Source organism: Macaca mulatta, chromosome 16, assembly GCF_049350105.2.
Source record: "Macaca mulatta isolate MMU2019108-1 chromosome 16, T2T-MMU8v2.0, whole genome shotgun sequence".
Taxonomy (NCBI): Eukaryota; Metazoa; Chordata; class Mammalia; order Primates; family Cercopithecidae; genus Macaca; species Macaca mulatta.
The window spans coordinates 69962511-69989305 of record NC_133421.1 but is presented as its reverse complement, the minus strand read 5'-3'; the positions used below and the strand labels follow the sequence as shown (position 1 = coordinate 69989305).

Genomic DNA, 26795 nt, shown 5'->3' with positions numbered 1-26795 from the left:
GTCTTAGCTCTAACCAGAAAAAACTTGTTCCAGGGGTGTATGCAATCCAGTCTCCATGTTTCAATTACCGGCTCTGGGTACAAAGACCAGCATGTGATTTCTTAAGGTAAAAGTTATTACTATAAAAGATGTACTAGGCCAGGCGCGGTGGCTCACGCCTGTAGTCCTAGCACTTTGGGAGGCCAAGGTGGGCGGATCATGAGGTCAGGAGTTCAAGACCAGCCTGGCCAACATGGTGAAACACCATCTCTACTAAAAATACAAACATTAGCCAGGCGCGCTGGTGGGCACCTATAATCCCAGCTGCTATGGAGGCTGAGGCAGGAGAATCTCTTGAGCCCGGGAGGTGGAGCTTGCAGTGAGCCAAGATTGCACCATTGCACTCCAGCCTAGGCGACAGAGCAAGACTCTGTCTCAAACAAACAAACAAAAAAAAGATGCATTAAAAATTAGGTTGGGAAGAATTTACATGTATTCCTTTCTACATATAAGACATAAATATCGGACACTTGATTCATTCCCTTCATTCTCTAGCCAGCCTCCCAGGGCAAGTCTGGCAATGATTCTGACTATCGGGCAAAAGAAATTACTTTTTCAGTTTATGTTAGGACAATCTACATGGGTTTACATTTGGCTTAATATAATACTACCCTACTTCTCCAATAAGTATTTAAGCATTTATTTAAAAAAACAGAAACTTTGCAATTTAACCACTTCTACTACCCTAGTTTCTCTGAGAAAGACATGACACAACTCACTTCAAGGAAAAAAGGGTACTTTTTCATCACAAGTATTTCCTCATAAACTTTATTTTTTAAATGTTTTTAAAACCAGATTCTAATTAATCTAGATTTGCAAAATTATAAAGGAAAGTCTTGCCGGTTGTTGTTTCGGTTAATTTCACAATTTAGTAAATTGCAACCACGTATTTAATACAAAGTAGACTTTGCGGTGGGGGCAGGGGCGGGGGTGTTTAACAAAATGCACCAGCCTAGAGAAACGTTTCTGTGTGAAAACAGAAGAGGGGTTACCATGGAGAAATTCACTACGGATTTCGGGAGGGCTTTTTCCTCAGAAATAGAGTGAAAAGAAAAAGTCGCTGTGTAAGAAATCTGATTCTGACGCTGTGTGTCAGAAGTCGGTCCAAAAGTTCATCTTCGGCAATTATGTCTAGATGATCAACTACACATCTTCTGCAACAGGTGACACGAAACTGCATTCCCCAAGCAAGGCAAAGCGATCAAATGAGTTAAGACGCGCGTTCCTGCGGTCTTATACTTTTATTTTTGATTTAACCAAAACAATTTTGAATCGGATGAATTACCAAATTTGGTTGGGTCTTGTTTGGCTTTCTGCTTTGCTTTTTAATCAGCCATTTACCAGCAGCTGTTGCACGGGCCCATTAGCACTCGAAGAATAAAAACACACAGTACCAGATAAGGTTCCCCTACTAACCCAAATGATCCGTTTCCTTAACACAATTTAAAAACCACAGCTAGGGGTGTGAAAACAGGCATGTTTTTGTGTGTGTTTGTATGCCACAATCTGTCCAAATCCTTAACTCCCTTTTAAGGAACAGATATATAATAAAAATCCGAAAGGAACCACATTAGAAATGCAAAGAGGTTTGCAAAACAAGAGGCTTCTTTCATTCCGGAAAACCACACCAAAACAAGAGGAGAAAAATGAATGCAAAGGATATGTGTTTGCCAAAGTTTCAATCCTGCCCGGTGGAGACACTGCACACGGCACAAATTTTGAGGAGGAAAAAGAGGGGGTTGGCGGGGGGCGGGGGGGGGGCAGCGAGAGAGTGCGACCTGCAAACTGCAACAATGCAATCTCCACTTTGAACAATGCGCCTCTTTCCCCTCGCATTTCCCCTCTGCTTAGGGGTCGGCGGGGTTGGCGGGAGATCGGAGCAGGATGCACACCACATAAGTGAGCAAGCGGGGAGGGCAGAGGAGGTGAGGAAGGAGTCTGCAGCAACTGAGCTTCGTGGGTACCTGGAGTGCTGCTGTAGGTACTACAGCTCCTGAAGCTGCTTTCCGTGTAGTAACTGGCGTCCTCGTCGTCGTCTTCCAGCTCCTCCCGATAATCGGAGTCATCGTCGTGCACCACTTTGTTGACGACGCTCCGGGCCGCGGTGGTCCGGGCAAGGTGGCTGCCCCCGCCTCCTCGCCGTCGCCCCCGCCCCTCGCCCGCCCGGGTCGCTGGTGCTGGCGCCGGGGCCCGGCGGCGGCGACTTTCTCCGGCTACTGCTGCCCACCCTGGGAGAGCTCAGCCGCGTCTTGGGCACCACCTCAGCCTGGCGGCTGCCCACCTGCCCCGGCTGCTACCGCGTAGCGGCGAGCGGAGCCTCCGGATGGGTCCGGACGTGGGGCGGCGGCGGCGGGGCCGGGGCGCAGCGGGAGCCGCGGGATGCTTGGTCGGCCTGCCCCACCGGCCCCTCTTGTTGGAGCCCGAGGCGGGGAAAGAAGGGAAAGTGGACGGGGAGGGCCTGGCGCAGTGCGGGCGGTGGGGAGCGCCGGGGCCGGGTGGGGAAGCCCTAGGGGCCGGGCGAGAGAGGCCCGGCCGGCGGAAGCGGGTGGAGGGAGGAGGCTCAACCGAATTGCTGGGGCCCCACTCCGGCTCGCCTTCAACCGCCATCTTATTTCTTCCCGCTACTGGAGCGCCGTCACGGGTGCTGCGCCGCCGACGAGCCTGGGAAGGGGCGAGGTGGCGCGGCGGCCGCTAGGGGGAGCGCGGGAACATTGAGTCGGGAGCGGAGAGCCCGGGGCGCTTGGGCTCAGCGCAGCGCGGCGCGGCTGGACTCCGAGCGCGGGTGGCGCGGCTGAGAGAGGCCCGCAGCTCGCTACACGCCCCGCGTCTAAGGCTTTCGGAGACCACAGTCTCCGCGGACTCCTGGCTGGAGCCCAAAGCTGGCCGGACCTCCTTCCCGCGGCTCCGCTTCCGCGGCTCCGACAGGAAGGCAGGAGAGCCCCCAAATATCATTCCCCCCCCGCCCTCTAGGGAAACAGCTAGAGAAAGAAAAAAAAAGTCGTCGCGGATGGGGGCGGCCCGAGCGACCTAAGGGACCAGGCAGCGCCAGCGACCGACGGAAATTAGTCGGGGTCGGGGGACAGGGAGACAAGCCCCCAGAATTTAGGAAACTGCGAGGCTTGGAGCTGGAGTCCTGAAATTGACTCCGATGACAACTGTTCCGGATCTGTGCCAGGAGCCACGCTCCCGGATGCCCCGCCCGGAGGGAGGGGGGCCCTAAAACCTGTTGCGCGGAATCCCCACTCCGAAAGCCTCAGTAAACTCCAGAAGGCAGCTGCTGCATGTTCCAATCTCCCGCCACCTTCCCAGTGTCACAGCTAGGACCCCGACCACCTAAGCAAGAACTTACCTCTCTTTTGCAGTGGAAAAGAGGGAATCCTGCCTAAAACCTACTTCACGGTGTCATAGGTTTGTATTATCGGGAAATAACCTTTATTTACTTGAGAAGTCACTAGGTTTGAGCTTAGCCCAGGGTACATATCATGATGACATTTCAGGCACCCTCAAACCTTATCACAGGGACTCAACTCTGAGTGGTTGAAGTCAGCTCTTCAGATAAGAGAAAGATTTTATAAACTTTATTATTTATTGAGATAAGTGACAACCAAAAAGTAATTAAAAAATAGTTGGCCGGACGCAATAGCTCATGTCTGCAATGCCAGCCCTTTGAGAGGCCAAGGCTGGATGATAGCTTGAGGTCAGGAGTTCGAGACCAGCCTGGGCAAGATAACAGGACCTCGTCTCTAGAAAAAAACTGAAAAATTAGACGGGCATGGTGGTGCGCACCTGCGGTCCCAGCTACGCGAGAGGGTGAGGGGGGAGGATCGCTTGAGCCTGGGAGGTGGATGTTGCACTGAGCCGTGATTGCACCGCTGCACTCCAGCCTGAGTGACAGAGCAAGACCCTCTCTCAAAATTTTAAAACAAGAAAGAAAAATACCTAACAGGATTCTGTATGTCAAATGGCTTATTTCAATCTTATTAGGAAAATGGAACACATACATGAAATGAAAATTAAAATACAAGTACTAATTGCCAAATAAATGCATTCAATACAATTTGGTTGAGCTCTAAGGGTGACAAATGTGTATATGGCTGCGAGGACTAGGTAGGTAATGTAAGTCAATGAAGTAGACAAGGTGAAGACCTAGGCCAATGGAAATGCCATGTTTTGTTTGAAGAGGATGGCCAGGTGCGGTGGCTCAGGCCTGAAATCCCCACACTTTAGGAAGCCAGATGGGCGGATCGCTTGAGCCCAGAATTTCGAGATAAGCCTGGCCAACATAGTGAAACCCCGTCTCTACTAAAAACACAAAAATTAGCCGGGCGCTAATTTTTATTAGCATGCGCCCATAGTCCTAGCTACTCAGGAGGCTGAGGCAGGAGAATCGCTTGAACCTGGGAGGCAGAGGTTGTGGTGAACCGAGCGAGACTCCGTCACCCACCCCCCAAAAAAGAGAAAAGTTAAACAAAACAAAACAGACCAAAAAAAACCCAACTTTTCTTTGAATGGATTAGCAGGTATTTGATGTTTTGCTACTTTATGCTTTAATGAATTTATCTTTCTGTGGCTTCAAGAAGAAAAATGTTAAGTCAGTGAATACTGTATAGGTTGAGCATCCCTTATCTAAAATGCTTTGGATCAGAAGTGTTTTGGGCTTTGGAATATTTGCATTATACTTACCAGTTGATCATTCCTAATCTGAAAATCTGAAATGCTGTAATGAGCATTTCCTTTGAACAGCATGTTGGCACTCAAAATCTTTTGAATCTTGGAGCATTTTGGATTTCAGGTTTTCAGAATAAGGGTACTCCACCAGTATCCTTTTATTTATCTATGATTTAATATAGCCCTTCTTTCTCAGAATTACTGAGTGACTCATTCCTGTAATGCTACTAAATTTTTATTCATTTTTTATCTTAATAATAATATTTAGGCCGGGCGCGGTGGCTCAAGCCTGTAATCCCAGCACTTTGGGAGGCCGAGACAGGTGGATCACGAGGTCATGAGATCGAGACCATCCTGGCGAACATGGTGAAACCCCGTCTCTACTAAAAAAATACAAAAAACTAACCGGGGCGAGGTGGCGGGCGCCTGTAGTCCCAGCTACTCGGGAGGCTGAGGCAGGAGAATGGCGTGAACCTGGGAGGCGGAGCTTGCAGTGAGCTGGGATCGCGCCACTGCACTCCAGCCTGGGCGACAGAGCGAGACTCCGTCTCAAAAAAAAAATGATAATAATAATAATATTTAACATTTATTGATCACTAATGTGCCCAGGCACTATGGTAGATGCCTTATCATTATACCTGTAAGTCCTATAGTGGCCTGCAGGCAGGTTTTTATTATATCCTCATTTTACAAGTGAGGTAAATAAAATGTCTTAGAGGCTCAGAGAGCTTGTGTTTTCTCCATGTCCACATATCTTATAAGCAAATGAGCCTATTTAAAGCCAGATCTCCCCTAAAGCCCAGTTCTTTCAGTTCCCTCAGTTTGCCATTGAGGAAACAAGAAAATCAGACTCACTCTCATCAATTGCCTCACACATACTCTTGAATTCCTTTTGAGTGGGAACAGAAATACCATTATATGTGTTCCTCTACGTCTAGTCCTAGACATTAATTTACCTGTTTCTTTTAAGTTAGTGACCATCTCTGTTGAAGTCTTTAACTCCATTAAAAGTGAATGGAACCTTAGGAGGGTTTTAGGCAGGAGAGAAAGCTCCTCTCCAGTTTGAGCTTCAGTTGTCCAGAAGTAAAGAAGAGGGATGAGATATTATTTGAGATAACTCCTTCAAGAACCAGAATTTAGCAAAGCATTTACACCATTTTGATGAAAATATTTCTAAACTATATTATAAAACTAGCCAGGTATGGCGGCACATGTCTGTAGTCCTAGTTACTTGGGAGGCTGAGGCGGGAGAATTGCTTGAGCCTAGGAGTCTGAGTATGCTGTGAGCCATGATGGTGCCACTGCACTCTAACCTGGGTGACAAAGTGAGACCCTGTCTCTAAAATAAATTTATTTTATTCTACAATAATTCTAGGCCGAGTGCGGTGGCTCATGCCTGTAATCCCAGCACTTTAGGAGGCCGAGGTGGGTGGATCACAAGGTCAGGAGATCAAGAACATGTTGGCCAACATAGTGAAAGTCCATCTCTACTAAAAATACAAAAATTAGCTAGGCATGGTGGCACATGCCTGTAGTCTCAGCTACTCTGGAGGCTGAGGCAGGAGAATCACTTGAACCTGGGAGGCGGAGGTTGCAGTGAGCCGGGATTGCGCCTCTGCACTCCAGCCTGGGCGACAAGAGTGAAACTCTGTCTCAATAAATAAATAAAATAAAATAATTCTAAATACATTCTGCTCACCATATTGTTACACTGATGATCTTAAAGTTGATTGAGAAGCAGCTGAAACTGGCTTCCACAGAGTACTCTCATGTGGTTCTGAATTTTGAGGTCATCTTTCTTTGTGTCATGTTTTTTAGATGTCCTTTCTCAGAGTCAATCAAGTTTGAGTAAGACCTGCAGGGATCTCTTGTGAGCACATATATTGAGTTTTAGTACATAAGCTTTGTTTTAACTTTTCACTGGGTAGGTGAAACTCAGGTAAGTGGCATTATGTCTAATATATATAATATTTTCCCCCATTTTTAAACAGAGAAGAAGATACAGAAAATGAAAATAAAATTTGGTACTACAGCACAAAGGTCCAGCTTGCAGAATTAATTGACTGTCTAGAGAAAGATTATTGGGAAGTAGAACTCTGCAAAATTCTGGAAGAAATGCGTGAAGAAATCCACCGACACATGGACATAACCGAAGACCTGACTGATAAGGTTTGGGGCAGTAACAAATCCTTTCTGGCGGCAGCTAATGGTGAGAGGGGCATTTTCTCATTTTATTTTTGTTAAGTCTGAGCTAAACTGTTGGTATGAAATCAGTTGGTTTGAAATCAGTTGGTATGAAATGCAAACTTTGAAAATAGATTAAAATATAGATTAAAATTTTCTTTCTTTCTTTCTTTCTTTTTTTTTTTTTTTTGAGACAGAGTCCTGCTCTGTCGCCCAGGCTGGAGTGCAGTGGCGCAATCTCGGCTCACTGCAACCTCCGCCTCCCGGGTTCATGCCATTCTCCTGCCTCAGCTTCCCAAGTAGCTGGGACTACAGGCGCCCGCCACCATGTCCGGCTAAATTTTTGCATTTTTAGTAGAGACGGGGTTTCACTGTGTTAGCCAGGATGGTCTCGACCTCCTGACCTCGTGATCCGCCCGCCTCGGCCTCCCTTTTTTGGTTAAGGTACAACGTCAACCTGGTACTAGAGGAGGAAGTATTCACAAGAGTTGAAAACTGATGGGGAAGAGAAGGGAAAACTAACATTTTTGAGTGCCTACTGTGGCCAGGTGTTCAACTAGGTGTTTTACAATTCTTTAATCCTCTCAACAACTTTTTAAGGAGTATATTGGCAATGAATTCAACACTCAGAAGAATTCCCCATTAAAACACCAGTCCACCACCGTTACCTTTATTTGCTCTCTCTGGTAACCAAAATCTTGGCTTTGATAGTCAGTTTGGGACCACCCAGTCCAGGTAAATACCCAAAATAATGTCTAATGGTGTTCTTTAACTTGGAGTTATATGAGATGAAAACAATGGAAACTACTGAGGTTCTGATAATAGCCAAGAATAATTTGTAGCATAACAGGAATTTCAGAATCGTAGTCTGTCCTGATGACTTTGACTTGATGTTAACCTCTCAAACAAAATACTTCATTTCTAATGTATAGCTCTCTGGTTTTTATACACATGCATGTCTACTTTAGGTGAGTTTAATTCTATTTCTGAGAGTTAAATTTTTCTTCTGCATTTTTCCTCAATATTTTATGAAAAAATTAAATGTACAGAAAGGTTTAAAGAATTATACAGTTACCAGCCTGACCAACATGGCAAAACCCCGTCTGTACTAAAAATACAAAAATTAGCCAGGCCCGGTGGCACACACCTGTAATCCCAGCTACTCAGGAAGCTGAGGCAGGAGAATTGCTTTAACCTGGGAGGTGGAGGTTGCAGTGAGCTGAGATTGCGCCACTGCGCTCCAGCCTGGGCGACAGGGACAGAGTTTGTCTCAAAATAATAATAATAATTATAATTATACAGTAAATACTCATATATTCATTATCTAGATCTGTACTTTACTATATATTTATAGCTAAATATACAGCTTACTATATTTGCTTTATCCTATGCCTGTATGGTAATTAAGTTTTATAATGCTTTATTTTGCTTATTTGAAGGAAGTTTATTTTTAGAAGAAATTTTTCTAAGTAGAGATGGTTTCTAAAACCTGGTAGGTTCATTCTTTGTTTAGTTTTGAAATATTCATGCAAAGTGTAGAATATACATGTTTATAGAATATGCATATTTAGTATAGATCAGATACAACATAATTTTTTCTCATCCTTTAATGTTTTTCCCTCTGCTGAACACTGGGTCTGTTTTTCTTGTTTTGTTGTTGTTGCTGTTGGTTGTTTTGTTTTGTTTTTGGTTTTTGAGACAGAGTCTCACTGTATCACCCAGGCTGGAGTGCAAGTGGCATGATCTCAGCTCCCTGCAACCTCAGTCTCCTGGGTTCAAGCAATTCTCATGTCTCAGCCTCCCAAGTAGCTGGGATTACAGGTGTGCACTACCACGCCCGGCTAATTTTTGTATTTTTGGTAGAGATGGGGTTTCACCATGTTGGCCAGGCTGGTCTCAAACTTCTAGCCTCAAGTGATTCACCTGCCTCGGCCTTGTGAAGTGCTGGGATTCCAGGCCTGAGCCATTGTGCCTGGCCCTATTTTTGGTCTGTTTTTCTTATGGCTATGACTGTCATAGGTTTTTGGACCTAAAACCAGTATGAATGTGTGTATGTATACATACATATACATACACACATATATACAAGAGTGTTTAGCAAGATAGACTATTTGAAATTAGAATCTTTGTAGAAAATCAGAGAACTATGGTCATCCAACCTGTGCTTTTCAACCAATTTAAATGGTCTAAACTTAGGAGGCAATTAAGCATTTTTTTTTTGTTTGGTTTTCATTAAATGGCCTGGGAAAGTTGGGAGGATGTACAATGATTTGGTTAAGAAAAGCTATAGGATGTAGCTATGTTTGAAAGACAGCGGGCATGGTGGCTCACACCTGTAATGCTAGCACTTTGGGATGGGTGGATCACTTGAGGTCAGGAGTTTGAGACCAGCCTGGCCAACATAGTGAAACCCCGTCTCTACAGAAAATATAAAAATTAGCCAGGTGTCATCAATGGTGTGCACCTATAGCCCCAGCTACTTGGGAGGCTGAGGTGGGAGAATCTCTTGAACCCGGGAGGTGGAGGTTGCAGTGAATTGAGATTGTGCCATTGCATTCCAGCCTGGGCAACAGAGCAAGACTCAAAAAAAAAAGAAAGAAAAGAAAAGAAAGAAAGAAAAGAGGAAAGCTGTGCCTCTAAGAAAAGCAGATAATCGGTAACTACATTTCTTTTTCCAAATAAAATGTTCTTTAAAATATAGTAAGTAAGGGCTGGGCAGCGCTTCACGACTGTAATCCCAGTGCTTTGATAGGCCAAGGCAGGGGGGTCGCTGGAAGTTCAAGACCAGCCTGGGCAACATAGTGAGACTCCATCTCTATTTTTAAAAAGATTAAAAAATTAGCCAGGCAGCTGGGCACAGTAGCTCATGCCTATAATCCCAGCATTTTGGGAGGCCAACGCGGGCAGATCATGAGGTTGGGGGATCGAGACCATCCTGGCTAACACGGTTAAACCCTATCTCTACTAAAAATACAAAAATTTAGCTGGACGTGGTGGCACGCACCTGTAGTCCCAGCTACTGGGGAAGCTGAGGCAGGAGAATCGCTTGAACCCGGGAAGCGAGGTTTTGCAGTGAACCAAGATCACACCACTGCACTCCATCCTGGAGCAAGACTCCATTCAAAAAAAAAAAAAATTAGCCATGCATGGTGACACACACCTATAGTTCCATCTGCTTGGGAGGCTGAGGTGGGAGGATAACTTGAGTCTAGGAATTCAAGGTTACAGTGAGCTATGATCACTTCAGTGTACTCCTGGGCAAGAATGAGACCCTGTCTCTAAAAAAGTAAAAAATAAAATTTTAAAAAAGGAAACACAGGCTGGGAGCAGTGGCTCATGCCTGTAATCCTAGCACTTTGAGAGGCCGAGGCGGGCAGATCACGAGGTCAGGAGATCGAGACTATCATCGCTAACATGGTGAAACCCCGCCTCTAGTAAAATACAAAAAATTACCCGGGTGTCGTGGCTGGTGCCTGTAGTCCCAGCTACTTGGGAAGCTGAGGCAGGAGAATGGCGTGAACCCAGGAGGCGGAGCTTGTAGTGAGCCAAGATTGCACCACTGCACTCCAGCCTGGGCAACAGAGCGAGACTCTATCTCAGAAAAAAAAAAAAAAAAAAAAGGAAACACAAACCCAAAAATCCAAAGAGGAGTACTGTGGATATACATGGTATTAAAAGTGTTTGTTTCTTCTGGCTTGGTGTGGTGGCTTATGCCTGTAATCCCAACACTTTGGGAGACTGAGGCGGGTGGATCACCTGAGGTCAGGAGTTCGAGACCAGCCTGGCCAACGTGGTGAAACCCCGTCTCTACTAAAAATACAAAAATTAGCCTCGTGTGGTGGTGGGCGCCTGTAATGCCAGCTACTTGGGAGGTCGAAACAGGAGAATTGCTTGAACCTGGGAAGTGGAGGTTGCAGTGAGCCAGGATCGCACCATTGCTCTCCAGCCTGGATGACAAGAGCAAAACTCCATCTCAAAAAAAAAGGTGTTTCTTCTTATTCACAAATATTGTACTCAAGTTGGTAAATTTATTTTTATGAGGAAACAGTTTAGCAATTCCGAAACTATTTTACTATGTGCTAGGAATGGAATGAACAAATAACTAGATATATTACAGATAATGTGAGCCAGATTTCTCACTGTCAGAGAAGTTACAAATAAGCAAGTGGGCAATGGTAAATGAACCTACACAGACACATAGGCTTTCACTCATACACATATGTGCCCGCAGAGATAAATACTGAAATAATAATAGATGTGTATATTTATCACTACATTTCTTAGCTCTGTTGGCCAAGAGACCCTAGAAAGCAACACTCCAGTTGTAACAAGCACACCAAGCACCTAGATTGTGACTTCTAACATCATTTTCCAATTTGTTCTTCAAAAAAGAACAAAGGCACCTTGGAGAGATGGTGGATTCTAGGACTGAGGCAGGGAAAATACAAGGTGAACCTGGAGCATCTTGTAATACTGGAAAGTTAAGAAAACGCTGAGTGAATGAATGAATGGATGGATGAATGAATGAGTGAATATGTATCAAAAGGACACTAGACTTGGAAAGAGTCCCAAGTGACCAAAGCTGAAACAATTTGTGCAACAAAATTAAAAGTGACAGTATTGCATGATAACCCAAAGAATATAACTGATATCCATGAGTCCATACTGATACACCCTGGTTTCTGTGCACTGTGGTCCTTCTATATCCCGTGGTCTATAACATGCCATAGCATCACTCTGTCTAAGTTGAAAGAAGGTGAGTGTGCTTAGAGACTTAATGACTTTCAGAACAGTTCAGGGATTTCAGAGAGAAAGTTCTTACAAAAGGGCCTCTGTTTTCTCATTTTACAATTGAGGAAATGATGGCCTGGAGAGGTTAGGTAGCTTGCCCAGAGTCACACAGCTAATCCAAGTCAGATTTGCAGTGGGTTTTGGGTTTCTAGGTTTTGATCACTACAGTGTGCTGCCCAGACTGTGGGTCTATGTCAGCTTGCAGTTTTTGTCATCTGTTACAGATATCTGTATCTAGCCTATATTTTAAAAAGATAGACTAACTTTACTTAAAAAAAAAAAAGTAGAATGCATAATTAGCATGTATTTTCTAGACGTGAAGATACACCACATTGGTTGAACTCTCTAAACAAAATTTTGTTTGTAATATTGATTGTTATTTCATAGGTCTAATGCTTTAAAAATACTTAATTTTCCTCTTTAATAACTTGTACTGAAACTCTTAAGTGGCATTTGTTGTACTTACTGTTCTATTTGGTTATATATAGAAATAATTTTTTATTTGTTTTCATTATAGAAGAAATTTTGGAATCTATAAGAGCCAAAAAGGCAGACACTGATAATGTTAAAAGCCCAGAAGAAATAGAAAAAGACAAGAACGAGACTGAGGATGACTCTAAAGATGCTCAGAAAAGCAGAGAATTCGAAGACCAGTCCCTTGAAAAAGACAGTGAATACAAAACACCAGACAATGACCCTGAGCAAGGAAAATCTGAGGGTAAAAAATTACTTGATTAAAAAGAAATATTTCATCAGTGTTATTTATGAAACCTCCAGTTTTACTTGCAAAATGAAAGTGAAACATTGCAAGCAACTACTTAATTTAATATTTCTAAAGATATCAGGATACCGTCCCCTCTTGTAACATGTGTGACAATTGTAATGAGTTTTACGTAATAGTGGATTTGCTATAATATTATACTCATGTCTCTATACTTGCCATTAAGTTGCCATTTTCCTATGAAAAAGTACTATTTTTATATTATACCAGAATATATACTTTTGTATGTATACTTATATATGTATACTTTTGTATGTATAATTTTGTATGTATGAACATATATATAAATATGTTCATTTTTGTGTTAATTACTTAAACATTCTTAATATACTATTAAATATTCTTAAATACTCTTTGGATTACCTATTGCAGCAATATCCCAGAATCTAATTGCTTTAAAATGGCCATCCAACGGAAGCAGGTTTCTTTGGTGACAGATCATTTTTAGTAGTTGACTGAATGTGGTCATTTGTCCTGAAGCAATTTTAAAGAATATCTTTAAAGTTTTGTTGTGCATTTTGCTGTAGAGCCAACAGAAGTTGGGGATAAAGGTAACTCTGTGTCAGCAAATCTTGGCGACAACACAACAAATGCATCTTCAGAAGAGACTAGTGCCCCTGAAGGGAGGAGCCCCGTGGGGTGTCTCTCAGAAACCCCTGATAGCAGCAACATGGCAGAGAAGAAGGTGGCATCTGAGCTCCCCCAGGATGTGCCAGGTACAGAGGGCAGCATATCAATGCCTCTGTAATGGGGGAAATCCTTCCCTTTTGTAGTAAAAGCCGAATGTCACCTAAAACTTTATGTGTTCATTCATGCTGCTTGCTTACAGTGCCATCCCTTTTTGCTGAATTACCACCTAACATTTGGAGTTTGATTAATGTCCTCACAGTTAGTGCTTGAAACTCATTGTGATTTTCATGCTTCTTAAACTTCATTTAGCTGTTTTTGTTTGATGGATTTTTATATTTTATCACCAGACCACACTGGCAGATATTTTAGTTTTAATTACTTACGTGCTAATCGCTCAATGTTGAATGATCTGACCTTTCTAGTTCTGTAGATACTAACAAATTAATTTTATGTTTGCATGTGCTCATGTAATATTTATAGCATTTTAAACCATAGTGTTATGGTAGAAAATCATGATCACAAAACATTGTTGTCAGATGTATTTTGACATAAAAATGTAGGTTGACCAGTAATTCATATTTTCAGTTTTTAAAGTTAAAGTTATACTCCAAGTAAGTTATATCACACCAAGAATGCCCTATTGCATACCATGAAGGATTTTGACAACCTAGCACTCTTATGAGGATGACTTCCATTTGAGTACTGGTCAACAGTGAACTGTGTTGCTGAAAACACCAGTTTAATAGGGCGCTACAGATAGGGACGTAAGTGTAAGGTCCAGAAGAACTGCAGCAAACAGCAGTAGGTCTGCCATATTTTATATTGTTGAGAGATTAGTCATTAAGATCAAGAAATGGGCCAGGTGCGGTGGCTCATGCCTGTAATCCCAGCACTTAGGGAGGCCAAGGCGGGCAGATCACCTGAGGTCAGGAGCTCAAGACCAGCCTGGCCAACATGGTGAAGCCTCATTTCTACTAAAAATACAAAAATTAACTGGGCATGGTGGCAGTCGCCTGTAATCCCAGCTACTCGGGAGGCTGAGGCAGGAGAATCGCTTGAACCCCGGAGGCGGAGGTTGCAGTGAGCCAAGATTGTGTCACTGCACTCCAGCCTGGGTGACAAGAGTGAGACTCCATGTCAAAAAAAAAAAAAAAAATCAAGAAAACTCTGGAAACCATGCCACCTGGTGAAATGAATAAAGAAACAAATGTTGTTTGGACTCAGTGGCTCATACCTCTAATCTCAGCACTTTGGAGGCCGAGGTGGGCAGATCACTTGAGGCCAGGAGTTCAAGACCAGTCTGGGCAACACAGTGAAACCCTGTTTTTTCTAAAATTAGTCAGGCCTGGTGGTTCATGCCTGTAATCCCAGCTACTCGGGAAGCTGAGGCACAAGAATCCCTTGAACCCAGGAGGGTTGCGGTGAGAGGAGATCGCACCACTGCACTCCAGCCTGGCCAACAGAGTGAGTCTCCGTCTCCAAAAAAAAAAAAAGTTTTTATTCTAGAAAAGAATAGGGGCTTGACATCGAGGGGTGAGCTGAAAATAACGTAATTGTCCTCAGATATTTGAAGGGCTGATGTGTGGGCATATGAGACTTCTTCTTTGAAATGTAAGGTGCTAAGTCATAAATAGAAATATAATGAAGAATATTTTGATTAAATATTAACAACTTAAAATTAGAGCTTTTTAGAAAATAGAAATAATAAATTCCCTTTCACTAGAGGCATTTGATAAGTACCTATAAGAGATTATTTCAGTGAGAGTCCTTTATTGAATAGATTGGAGAAACTTAGAGATCTATAATTTAATTTTACAATGTTATGGTTAAAGTTCTGGGTCCTATCCAGTTCTTAAAAATTATGTTATCCTGACTCACATATTCAGGGTTAAAAGTTTGAAAGTTGATTATTGCCCCCAAAATAATGTGGAAAATATTTAATTCTTATTGGAATCATGATTACAATCTTAGTAGATACTTTTTAAAGTATTCTTTGTACTTTTACATTGATCAGTACATTACATTACATTGAGGTTTACAACTAGTGGGTTTATGTATGATCTAGTTCTGTTTCTAAACCAAACTCAGCTGAGTAACAGCTATACTTAGATTTTAGCAGACATTTGCTTTGTAAGGTATTATATTACCAGTATATTTCTCTGAGATATATGTTCTTTTGTTATTAGAATGATTTAAGGGAGAAACTATTATCCTAGTATCTTACATGTTTTTAAAGAATGTTAAATGAATAATATATATATAAAGCACTTAGGATTGTGCCCGACACATATTAACTGCTCAGTAAACGTTGAGTATTACTGTTACTGATATTTATAGTTAACTCCTTTGAAGAGTGAGAAAGCCTAGCAAAAAAAGAATAACGAAGTGAGTGAATTGAATTACACTTTTCCTGATTCAGTAGTTGTTAATCAACATAAAAAATGCTGATTTGATGATTTGTTGAACATAACGAATGTTGATCTCTTGTAAATGAGAGCCTTTGTAGTTACACTTCACAGTTCAAATATAATAGTATTTTCATGTATTTAAAAATATATTTATGGCCAGGTGCAGTGGCTCACACCTGTAATCCCAGCACTTTGGGAGGCCGAGGCGGGTGGATCACCTGAGGTCGGGAGTTTGAGACCAGCCTGATGAACATGGAGAAACCCGATCTCTACTAAAAATACAAAAATTAGCCGGGCATGGTGGCACACGCCTGTCGTCCCAGCTACTTGGGAGGCTGAAGCAGGAGAATCACTTGAATCTGGGAGGCGGAGGTTGCAGTGACCTGAGATCATGCCACTGTACTCCAGCCTGGGTGACAGAGCAAGGCTGCATCTCAAAAAAAGGAAAAGGAAATATATTTATATGAAAACATAAGCAAGCAGTTTCAAGAAAACTAGAATGGGAGCAAATATAGCAATTGTCAGTAGCTGGCATCAGAGGGGATTTTGGGTCATTAGCAGGGTGAGAGTGCTGGACAGCTGAAAATGCTGTCCCTACAATAAATTCAAAACCTTCCCATTTAATAACTCCTAGTTCTCTTCATGACTAGAGTAAAAAACAAAACAGAATTATCATACTTGTTTCCAAAACATGAAAAACATTTTAAAAGACTTTATTAAATATATCATACCAGATTTTAAAGAGAAGTTTGGTACTTTTATAAAGTAGAGAAGCATTTTAATAGGTCCCTGACTTCAGAATATACTAATGGGGATATATCAGTGACCAAAATAGATAAGATCTGGGACCTTGGTGACTTACATTCCAATGGGCAGTAGACAGACTTAAAAGAGTTGTGACCTTCAGAGAGAATTACCTGCTTCCCTCTGTTTCTGTGGCTCTCTATGCAGTTATTCAGCAGATATTTATTAAGTGCCTACAATGTGCCTGGCAATGTGCTAAACACTTTATGATATCCCTGGACCAAACTCTTACCGCTGTTCACTACCTATGGTCAGTGGATGAGATGCCTTGTTAGAAGAATTGGGGTGGGCCGGGCACGGTGGCCCACGCCTGTAATCCCAGCACCTTGGGAGGCTGAGGCAGGTGGATCACCTGAGGTCAGGAGTTTGAGACCAGCCTGGCCAACATGGCAAAACCCCGTCTCTACTAAAAATACAAAAATTAGCTGGGTGTGATGGCAAGCGCCTGTAATCCCAGGTACTTGGGAGGCTGAGGCGGGAAAATCGCTTGAACCTGGAAGGTGGTGGTTGCAGTGAGCCGAGATCGTGCCGCTGCACTCCAGCCTGGGTGACAGAATGAGACTCTGCCTCAAAAAAAAAAAAAAAAAAAAAATGGGGTGGAAGAATTATTCAAGGCAGATTAACAACAATAGCCATGACAGACGATATCTTACTTGGTTTTTCTAAACTTTCAGAATGTATTTAGACATCCAACTTAATGATTAAAACTTATCAATAAAAGAGACTGTTAGATTGGATAGCATTTCAGATGGAAAGATATTTTTGGTAAAGTTTTTTTTTTTGAGAGAGAATCTCACTCTTTCATCCAGGCTGGAGTGCCGTGGCGCGATCATGGCTCACTGCAGCCTTGACCTCCCAGGCTCAAGCGATCCTCCCGCCTCAGCCTCCCAAGTAGCTGACACTACAGGTGTGCACTACCATGCCCAGCTTACTTATTTATTTATTAGAGACAAGGTCTCACTTCAGATAAGGTTTCTGATTGTATTGTTCTAATCTGTATTCTTGGTATGTTTTTGGGTGTGTTTTTTTTTCCTGTCAGATATTTTAAAATTATTTCTGTTTATTGTAGATATGCCTTTTTCTCTTTTTGTTTTTTTTTTCAGTTTTTGCATTATACAGTTTGAAACCGTGTTATTAGGAGCACCTAATATTTATATTTTGTTGGTTTTTTTATCATTGTGAAATGTCCATTATTTTTAATAATGTTTTCAACCTACACCAGCTTTCTTTTGGTTAATGTTTGTATTGTATATATTTTCTGCAATAGAAGGACTTTTTTAAAAATCTGAGAATTTAGAATTTTTGTAGAAATACAAACATTTACTTTAGTATTTCCTTATATATACAGAATTGCTTCTGTATATATTTTATTTCAGGGCTTTACTTTGAAATAAGATCTTGTCAGAGAACACTGTTGTTTTCATATAATTTGGTGAAGTTATTATGTGAAGGAAAAATGATAAAATTGTAGTATAAAAATGATAGGAGTGAGAGCATAAGAAAATTGGTCAGGTTTCATGATACCTATTATATCGAGTATGATCAATGATCAGAAACATTTTGTGTGGCTCAGATTAAAGATTAAACTGAAAAAGTTGGACAATATTTGGGGAAAGATTGGTACATATCACTTATAAAGTTAAAAAGTTAATCTCCTAGTACCTATTCAGTTTCATCTGTCTTTGGGAAGAATACTTTATAAACAGTGTGCTGGTTAATTGATACTGTGTCACACCAAGAGGCTCATGGTATATGGTTTTTCTACCTGTAGAGATTCCTAGATTGATCAGAGTTTAGGTGGTGAGATTGCAAGAGTCTCTGTTAACCTCTCACTCATTTTAATGATCTTTCCAGAATCAGTTATTTATTTGGAGACTGTAATATGGAGTTTTGGGGATTTTCCTTTTTTTTTTCTTCTTTTTTTGAGACATGGTCTTGCTGTGTCACCCAGGCTGGAGTGCAGGGGCACAATCTCGGCTCACTGCAACCTCCGCGTCCTGAATAGCTGGGATTACAGGCATCCACCACCATACCCAACTAATTTTTGTATTTTTAGTAGAGATGGAATTTCACCATGTTGTCCAGGCTGGCCTCGAACTCCTGACCTCAGGTGATCCGCCCACGTCAGCCTCCCAAAGTGCTAGGATTACAGGCGTGAGCCACCATGCTGGCTGGACTTCTTGCTCTTCAGCAGAATAAAATGTTTGAGGCTTATGTGACACGGTACCTATCCCGACTTGGAATTGGTTTTTTTCCTCAAGAAGTCCAAGTTCCTTTTAATGAGAAATGATATTTAGAGACCACAATCTAGACTCAGGGATACTTTTTGCTACTGGGCTCTCACAGCCCCTAGGCTTTTTGGGTGGGTAGTGTTATGAAAGACATGTTTTTGAAAAGAAAAAGATCATCAGTTTATTTTGATGCTTCAGATTCAGGTTGCGGATAGCGTACTTAGTTTCTTTGTTTTTACGTTTGTATCTCTGTTCCCTATACTGAAAGCCTCAGTTCCTAGCAACAGTGATTCAGCTATATATTTGCTTTATCCCAATACAGGATATTCCTATCCTAATGTGCATTAATAATAAGAGGAAGTGATTTTTCAATATGGCGGTATTCTCATAATACCAGTATTACTGCTGACACTAAGACTGCTGAATGGCATTTATGACTTTTTGCTGCTCTTTATTTCTCATTATACTACATTTCTAGTAAGGATGTACAGACAAAATATCATATTCTAAAGTCACTTAAAATAATCCTCTGGACCGGGCGTGGCGGTTCTCGCCTGTAATCCCAGCACTTTGGGAGGCCGAGGTGGGCAGGTTGCTTGAACTCAGGAGTTCAAGACCAGCCTGCCCAACATGGCAAAATCCCTTTTCTGTAAAAGTTAGCCGAGCGTGGTGGTGCTTCCCTGTAGTCCCAGCTACTCAGGAGGCTGAGGTGGGAGGATGGCTTGAGCTCAGGAGGTGGAAGTTGCAGTGAAACGAGATTGCACCACTGCACTCCAGCTTGGGTGATAGAACCAGACCTTGTCTAAAACAAAACAAAAAAAGATAATAATAATAATCCTTTGTGTGGTTAGGCACAACTTGATACGCAGTTCGTTTCTGTTTTAATTTTTAGGGATGCATTTCTATAATAACTTTATTTTTTTGAAAATGTAGAAGAACATTTACATTATTATAAATTCAAAACTATGTAACTGGAGATATTCAGAGAATTTTCACTTTCATTCCTTCTCTCTCTAGGTAACCATGTCTTTCTTTTCCCTTATAAGTAGCCATTTTTATTGTTTTTTGGTTATTCTTCAATGTTTCTTGTTTTTGTTTTGTTTTGTCTTTTGAGATGGAGTCTCACACTGCTGCCCAGGCTGGAGTGCAGTGGTGCGGTCTTGGCTCACTGCAATCTCCGCCCACTGTGTTCAAGCAATTCTCCTGCCTCAGCCTCCCGAGTAGCTGGGATTACAGGCGCCTGCCACCACGCACAGCTAATTTTTGTATTTTTAGTAAAGATGGGATTTCACCGTCTTGGCCAGGCTGGTCTTGAACCCCTAATCTCATGATCCACCTGCCTCGGCCTCCCAAAGTGCTGGGATTACAGGCGTGAGCCACTGTGCCTGGCTGATTTTGTTTTTTATAAGTAAAAGCAACAACTGTTTATAAATTTGTATTTCCTCCCCTTCTCACACAAAAGTGAGCGTATTATAAGTATTGTTCTACACCTTGCTTTTAACATTTAATCTTGGAGATCATTTTATATGTGAACATAGTGATTATCGTCAGTTCTTGCTATGATGCGTGGTATTTAATTGTATATACCATCTTTTGTTCAACTAGTGCCCTATTGATGGGCATTTTCTTTTCTTTCTTTTCTTTTCTTTTTTTTTTTTTTTTGAAACACAGTCTCATTCTGTCACACAGGCTGGAGTGCAGTGACGTGATCTTGGCTCACTGCCAAGATTCACCATGTTGGCCATGCTGGTCTCAAACGCCTGACTTCAGGTGATCCATCCACCTTAGCTTCCCAAAGTGCTGGGATTACAGGCATGAGCCACTGCACCCGGCACCCCCCCCCCATTTTTTTTAGACAAGATCTCAGCTTTGTCACCAGGCTGGAGTACAGTGGCCCAATCACGGCTCTCTGCAACCTCTGCCTCTCGGGTTCAAGTGATCCTCCTGCCTTAGCCCGCCAAGTACCTAAGACTAGAGACATGCACTACTATGCCTGGCTAATTTTTGTATTTTTCGTAGAGCCAAAGTTTCACCATGTTGCCCAGGCTGGTCTTGAACTCCTAACCTCAAGTAGTCCGCCTGCCTCAGCCTCCCAAAGTGCTAGGATTACAGGCATAAGCCACTGCTCTCAGCCTCATGGGCATTTTCTTCATTTCTGGGTCTTTTGCCATTTTAAATACTCCAATGAATAGCTCTATAGATAAATAATTTAGTATTTTTTTAGTGTATCTTGGGCTACACAGGATTGCTACGTTAAGTAAATGCTATGTAATTTTCCCTTTGTGTATTGTGAGACTGGGATTTTTGCCACTTGATAACTGAGAGTAGTTTCTTCATACAGTTTTATTTTACATTTCTCTTAGTTTGAATTGGGCATATTTCCATATGCCTAAAGGCCATTTTCTTTTCTTTTGTGACGGCTCACATATTTCCATCGGGTTGTCAGGTTCTTTTCCTGAAACCCGACATTATACATTAGAGATAGTTACTGCAATAGATTGTCAACCAATTTTTATTTTGGGTGATTTGAAGAGTACCTTGTTAATGGCAAAAACAAACACAGAGGGAGACTCTGAATTTTAGAACTACCATGGAAAGACAGGTTTTCTGTTCATGGTAGTGGTAATTTTTTTTTTTTTTGAGACAGAGTCTTGCTCTGTCGCCCAGGCTGGAGTGCAGTGGCCAGATTTCGGCTCCCTGCAAGCTCCGCCTCCCGGGTTCACGCCATTCTCCTGCCTCAGCCTCCCGAGTAGCTGGGACTACAGGCGCCCACCACCTCGCCCGGCTAGGTTTTTTTTTTTTGTATTTTTTAGTAGAGACGAGGTTTCACCGTGTTAGCCAGAGTGGTCTCGATCTCCTGACCTCGTGATCCGCCCGTCTCGGCCTCCCAAAGTGCTGGGATTACAGGCTTGAGCCACCGCGCCTGGCCGGTAGTGGTAATTTTTATATGCTTTTAAGAACTATACTCATAGTGATACTACTAAATTGTCCTTAGAAGTTAACAATCACGACTGGGCACAGTGGCTCACACCTGTAATCTCAGCCACTTTGGGAGGCCAAGGCAGGCGGATCACCTGAGGTCAGGGGTTCAAGACCAGCCTGGCCAACGTGGTGAAACCCCATTTCTACCAAAATCTACAAAAAATTTATCTGAGCGTGGTGGCACGCACCTGTAGTCCCAGCTACTCAGGAGGCTGAGGTGGGAGAACCTATTGAACCTGGGAGGTGGAGGCTGCAGTCAGCCAAGATTGTACCACTGCACTCTAGCCTGCATGACAGAGCGAGACTCTGGTTTTTTTGTTTGTTTGTTTTTTGTTTTTAAGAAGAAGAAGAAAGAAGGAGAAGGAGGAGGAGGAGGAGGAGAAAACAGTCACATGTACGCATTACCTTCTAGTTAATTTGGGGGTTATACTATTCAGGCAGAAAACCATAGAGATAAATAATCCTGTTTAATACTGTTTCTAATACTGTTTAAATACTTTTCAAAAGTAAGACTGTAAGCTTCAGATTTTGAATATTATCTCAGCAAAACCACCTCTGCAATATCTGGTGCACTGTAAGTTTTCAGAGATAGTCATATCAGTTGGTTATTCTCCAGCTCTGGGGTATCCAAAAGATTGTCTGCCTTGTGCTGGAGACTAAGGTGGTATGAGTCAGCGGGTTAGGGTTGGGTCCTCACCCCACAAAAATGTCAGTGAGTTGAGCTCGGGAGTTCGAGACCAGCCTGGGCAACATGGTGAAACCCCGTCTCTACTAAAATACAAAAGAAATTAGCTGGGCATGGCAGCATGTGCCTGTAGTCCCAGCTACTTGGGAGGCTGAAGCAGGAGAATTACTTGAACTCGGGAGGCGGAGGTTGCAGTGAGCCAAGATCGCGCCATTGCACTCCAGCTCTCCAGCTTGGGCGACAGAGCGAGACTCCATCTCTACAGAAAAATAAATAAATAAATAAATAATCAGTAAGTTAATAGCCTGGAAGACTTAAAAAATAACTCATAAGGTGTTGCTTACCACTTTCTTTTATACATTGCACTAGTCATACATGAACAGCTTTTCTTTTAAAAATACAGCTTTGTAATGAAATTCTAACACAAATGTCTTTTCTGACAATTCGTCATTTTTCATGTGATTTCCAATTTAAAAATCAGATATTCTGTTTTTCTAAAAGAACCTAACAAGACATGTGAGAGCAGTAACACTAGTGCTACCACTACCTCCATGCGGCCTGATCTGGAAAACAGTAACAGCAGTGAACTAAATTCTTCCCAGAGTGAATCTGCTAAGGCAGCTGATGATCCTGAAAATGAAGAAAGAGAATCTCATACACCTGTCTCTATTCAGGAAGAGATAGGTAAGAATATACCTCATGCATTCCATTAAAGGGAAGTTTTTTCTATTTTCGCTTTATTATTTTTTATTTTATTTATTTTTTTAGTTTTTAATTTTTTAAATGAAAGTTTGGTGGGGGTGGGAAAATGTAGATGTTCTTTTCCTTTATTTTTCATTTTTTTTAAAACACTGATAGTACTTGCACTCAATGTTTTTGTTTTAAAAATATACAAAAGCGCTCTTTACCAAGGACCCGCCAACATGGGCCGCGTTCGCACCAAAACCGTGAAGAAGGCGGCCCGGGTCATCCTAGAGAAGTACTACACACGCCTGGGCAACGATTTCCACACGAACAAGCGCGTGTGCGAAGAGATCGCCATTATCCCCAGCAAGAAGCTCCGCAACAAGATAGCAGGCTATGTCACCCATCTGATGAAGCGGATTCAGAGAGGCCCTGTAAGAGGTATCTCCATCAAGCTGCAGGAGGAGGAGAGAGAAAGGAGAGACAATTACGTTCCCGAGGTCTCAGCCCTGGATCAGGAGATAATTGAAGTAGATCCTGACACTAAGGAAATGCTGAAGCTTTTGGACTTCAGCAGTCTGTCCAACCTGCAAGTCACTTAGCCTACAGTTGGGATGCATTTCAAAACGCCTCGGGGACCTGTTAGAATTTTTTCTGCAGTGCTATATTATTTTCAATAAATCTGGGACAACAAAAAAATAAAATAAAATAAAAATAAAAATAAAAATAAAAATATACAAAAGCACACCGAGCGGGGAAGAAAGATCCTTTTCATACTTCCCTCCCCAAAGGTAACCACCATCCATCAACAGTTTGGTGTGTAACATTTTAGATCTTTCTCTCTGCGGTTACATTTATGTATGTATGTTTACAAAGTTTTTGGGGGGCTTTGGGTGATTTTTTTAGTTTTGGGGATTTTTTAAACATAAACAGGATCATTCTGCATGTATTTTTCTGCATCCTGCTTTTTTTACTCAATGATACATGTAGAGAATCTTTTTATGTTATAATTAAATTCATTTTTTAAAAACTGCTGCATGATACTTCAAAGTATGGATGTACCATAAATCATCTACTATTTCTCTATTAGTGGACATTTAGGTTGTTAACAGTTTTTCATTATTACAAATAGTGATGCTTTTAAACATCCTTAACGTAAATCTTTGTGTACTTGTGCAGGTATTTCTGGCAGTACAGAAACAGTAAGTGGACTTGCTGGTCAAATGGTAGCTGTATTTAAAAAACAGTGATAACTACTGCTTAATTGTATATCAAAAGAGATTTATACCAGTAATTTACATACACATCTTTTTCCTTATTCTCTCACTTAAAATCAACATCATTCCTCTTAACATTTTTTCCAATGGTGAAAAGTAGTTCATATAAAAATTTGCATATCCTTACTCATGTGGTTAAGTTTCTTACATGTGTTTGTTGAACTTCCTGTGAATTGCTTATTCATGTCTTTTTGTCACTTTTTCCTAATGAGTTTTGTTATCTGTCCTTAATGAATTTTAGGAATAGGAATGCTTTATGTATTATGGCTGTTAATCTTCAATTTTACATATATATTTGTATTGTAATTGCCTATTTTTAGCTCTTTGTTGTCATACAGAAATTTTTACATTTTTATATAGTTAAATGTATCAGTCTTTTTCTTTAGAGTTTCTCTGGATTTTATATTTTATTAAGGAGGGCTATCCCCATCCCAAGAATATACATATATTTTACAGTAATTCATCATACTTCTATAACTTTGTTTTAAATCTATCTAAATTATAATTTTCATTTGATCTGAGTTGGAAATCTGTTTTAATTAGGACTTTTTCAGTTGCAAGTGACCAAACCAACTTAAACTAGCTTAAGTGAAGAGGGAATTTAATTAGCTCATATAGTTGGGAAGTCCAAGCCATCATTAGGCATAACTGGACCCTCAGGTATCAAACTCTTTGTTTTCCCCTCTTTCTCTCTCACCTTTTAGGTCTACATATATTTGTGTGTATTAACCTCATTCTCTCCCAATATAGACAGGCTATTCCCATGTGGCAGGGAAGATGGCACAAGCAATTTGTATTTATATCTTTCCAAGGTCTGTGACCCAAAGGCAAGGCCCCTACTTGTGCTCCAAATCAAAAGCCCTTGAGGAAGGAATTTGAGTGTCTTATCTTGGATCATAATGTTTCTACCCCTATGGCCAGAGCAGGCAATGTACTGTGATTGATGCCTCCAGCAAAAGTGTATGACTGGAGTTGGGTAGGAATGGTTTTCCAAGGAAAGAGGGATGCTGCAAAGATTATAGCACAGTAAATATCTACACTTCCATCATTTGGTAGCTCAGCATGTGTATATACTCACATTTGTTCCCATACATACAATTAAAAAATGGTTCTGCCCAATATAATGCAAAGATTTCACCCACAACTTAAAACTTTTTCAAAAACCTCTTTCCCACAATTACATCCTGTAATTGTATCTAGACCCAAATCTAGTATTTCTGTGTATTGTACATTAATTCCGATAGATCTGGAGGTGGCTTATCTTGATCTCACAATCCATGAGCCACATTATGAATTTAACTGCGTATGACACTCATAAACATCATGGAGGGTGTTCTTTAATAAATCAGGATGCCATTGGTTTTCTGGGAGAGTGGCTGTGGTTGAGAGGTGAGAAGCATGTGAGAAGACTCCCCTTCTGGAGGCCATTCTGTTTTAGCTCCCTAGTTCCTGCTGGCTGTTATTGGGGTTGGGTTGCTGGGGACTTCTGTAGGATTAAATAATCATACGTCCCTATTTGGCACGTTTGGTTTTTTTTCTGACAATAGCATTCACTTGTAGATTCCTAGGTTCCCAGCTAGTACTCGATGCTCAATAACTTGTTCTTCAGGATCCCTGAAGGTGAACACCCTCCACTTCCTCAGTTTATGTGTTTAGTAGGCCAATGGTCCTAGCCCTCAGGTGAAGAGTTTGTGTAGGCTTCTGCCTGCTGGTATCATTAAATAATGACCTGGAGAGGCTGATGTAGATCTGTAGCCTGCCGCCAGGCTGCGTCACAAGGATTCACTGCTTTATAATAGGAGGAATATGGCCTTTGGGCAGAGGGTGTTCAGTAAAGACCTCTACCTTCAGCCTAGTTCTCTTTCTCCATTCCTTTAAGTCTTACCCCTGTGGTTGAATTTTCTCCTTCTTTCCCTTATTTGCACTAAATTTAGCAAATGACAAAGGATTGACTCTGAGCAGTATTGGATTGTTGGCTCTGAACTAGGAAGCTTTTTAAAAGCACTGTGTCATTCTCTTTCTGTTTTCAGGAAATCTGACCTAGACTAAATGATGTCTAAAAAGTGTCTATTATAGGACTTCCTAGATGGCCCCAAGAACTAACTACCATAGTTCAACATCTTGGCATAAAACTCCACGATCTGAAGGCCAGGTGTGGTGGCTCACACCTGTAATCCCAGCACTTTTGCAGGCTGAGGCGGGTGGATCACCTGAGGTCAGGAGTGCGAGACCAACCTGACCAACATGGTGAAACCCCGTCTTTACTAAAAATACAAAATAATTAGCAAGGCATGGTGGTGGGCGCCTGTAATCCCAGCTACTCAGGAGGCTGAGGCAGGAAAATTGGTTGAACCCGGGACTGGGAGGCAGAGGTTGTAGTGAGCCGAGATTGCGCCACTGTACTCCAGCCTGGGCTACAAGAGCGACACTCCATCTCAAAAACAAACAAACAAAACAACAACAACAACAAACTCCATGACCTGAGACCCAAGAGAAAATTGATAATCTGACCAACTGCTTTGCTACCACACAGCCAAAGTGACTTGCTTTCCAGCCTGGGGTGGCAAGATGCTCAGCACCCTTTCCATTTTGACTTATTATTTAAGGAGGGCAAAGAGGTGTATTGTTTCT

The 26795-nt window shown here is 41.8% G+C and overlaps 2 protein-coding genes and 1 pseudogene across 8 annotated transcripts in view; 2 read left to right on the top strand and 1 right to left on the bottom strand.

The window, feature by feature from the left end:
- LRRC37A (leucine-rich repeat-containing protein 37A3) overlaps positions 1–2665 on the bottom strand; it is an 82496-nt gene extending 79831 nt beyond the window's left edge. For all 5 annotated transcript variants that reach the window (XR_013406981.1, XM_077972170.1, XM_077972167.1 and 2 more), the window contains exon 1: positions 2004–2665. Coding sequence is in view for 3 of the 5 variants with exons in the window: in XM_077972170.1 (XP_077828296.1) it covers positions 2004–2105 (102 nt within the window). In the remaining 2 variants the exon portion in view is untranslated. The remainder of the gene's footprint in view (positions 1–2003) is intronic.
- LOC714877 (nucleosome-remodeling factor subunit BPTF) lies at positions 1751–22887 on the top strand. 2 transcript variants are annotated; one of them, XM_077972177.1, is made up of 7 exons: positions 1751–2016; positions 3402–3447; positions 6699–6916; positions 12200–12400; positions 12991–13179; positions 14433–14557; positions 22705–22844. In XM_077972177.1, the coding sequence occupies exons 1-6, from the start codon at positions 1854–1856 to the stop codon at positions 14456–14458; spliced, it is 843 nt and encodes a 280-aa protein (XP_077828303.1). In that variant the 5' UTR covers positions 1751–1853; the 3' UTR covers positions 14459–14557; positions 22705–22844. The 2 variants fall into 2 exon arrangements, 1 of the variants encoding a protein (XP_077828303.1); XR_013406987.1 differs by lacking the exons at positions 3402–3447; positions 14433–14557 and adding an exon at positions 9453–9547 and having other exon boundaries at positions 1776–1964; positions 22705–22887.
- Positions 22888–23103: 216 nt separating this feature from the next.
- On the top strand, positions 23104–24547 carry LOC144335800 (small ribosomal subunit protein eS17 pseudogene; annotated as a pseudogene). The gene has a single exon (XR_013406988.1). The product of XR_013406988.1 is annotated as a small ribosomal subunit protein eS17 pseudogene (transcript).
- Positions 24548–26795: the final 2248 nt, after the last annotated feature.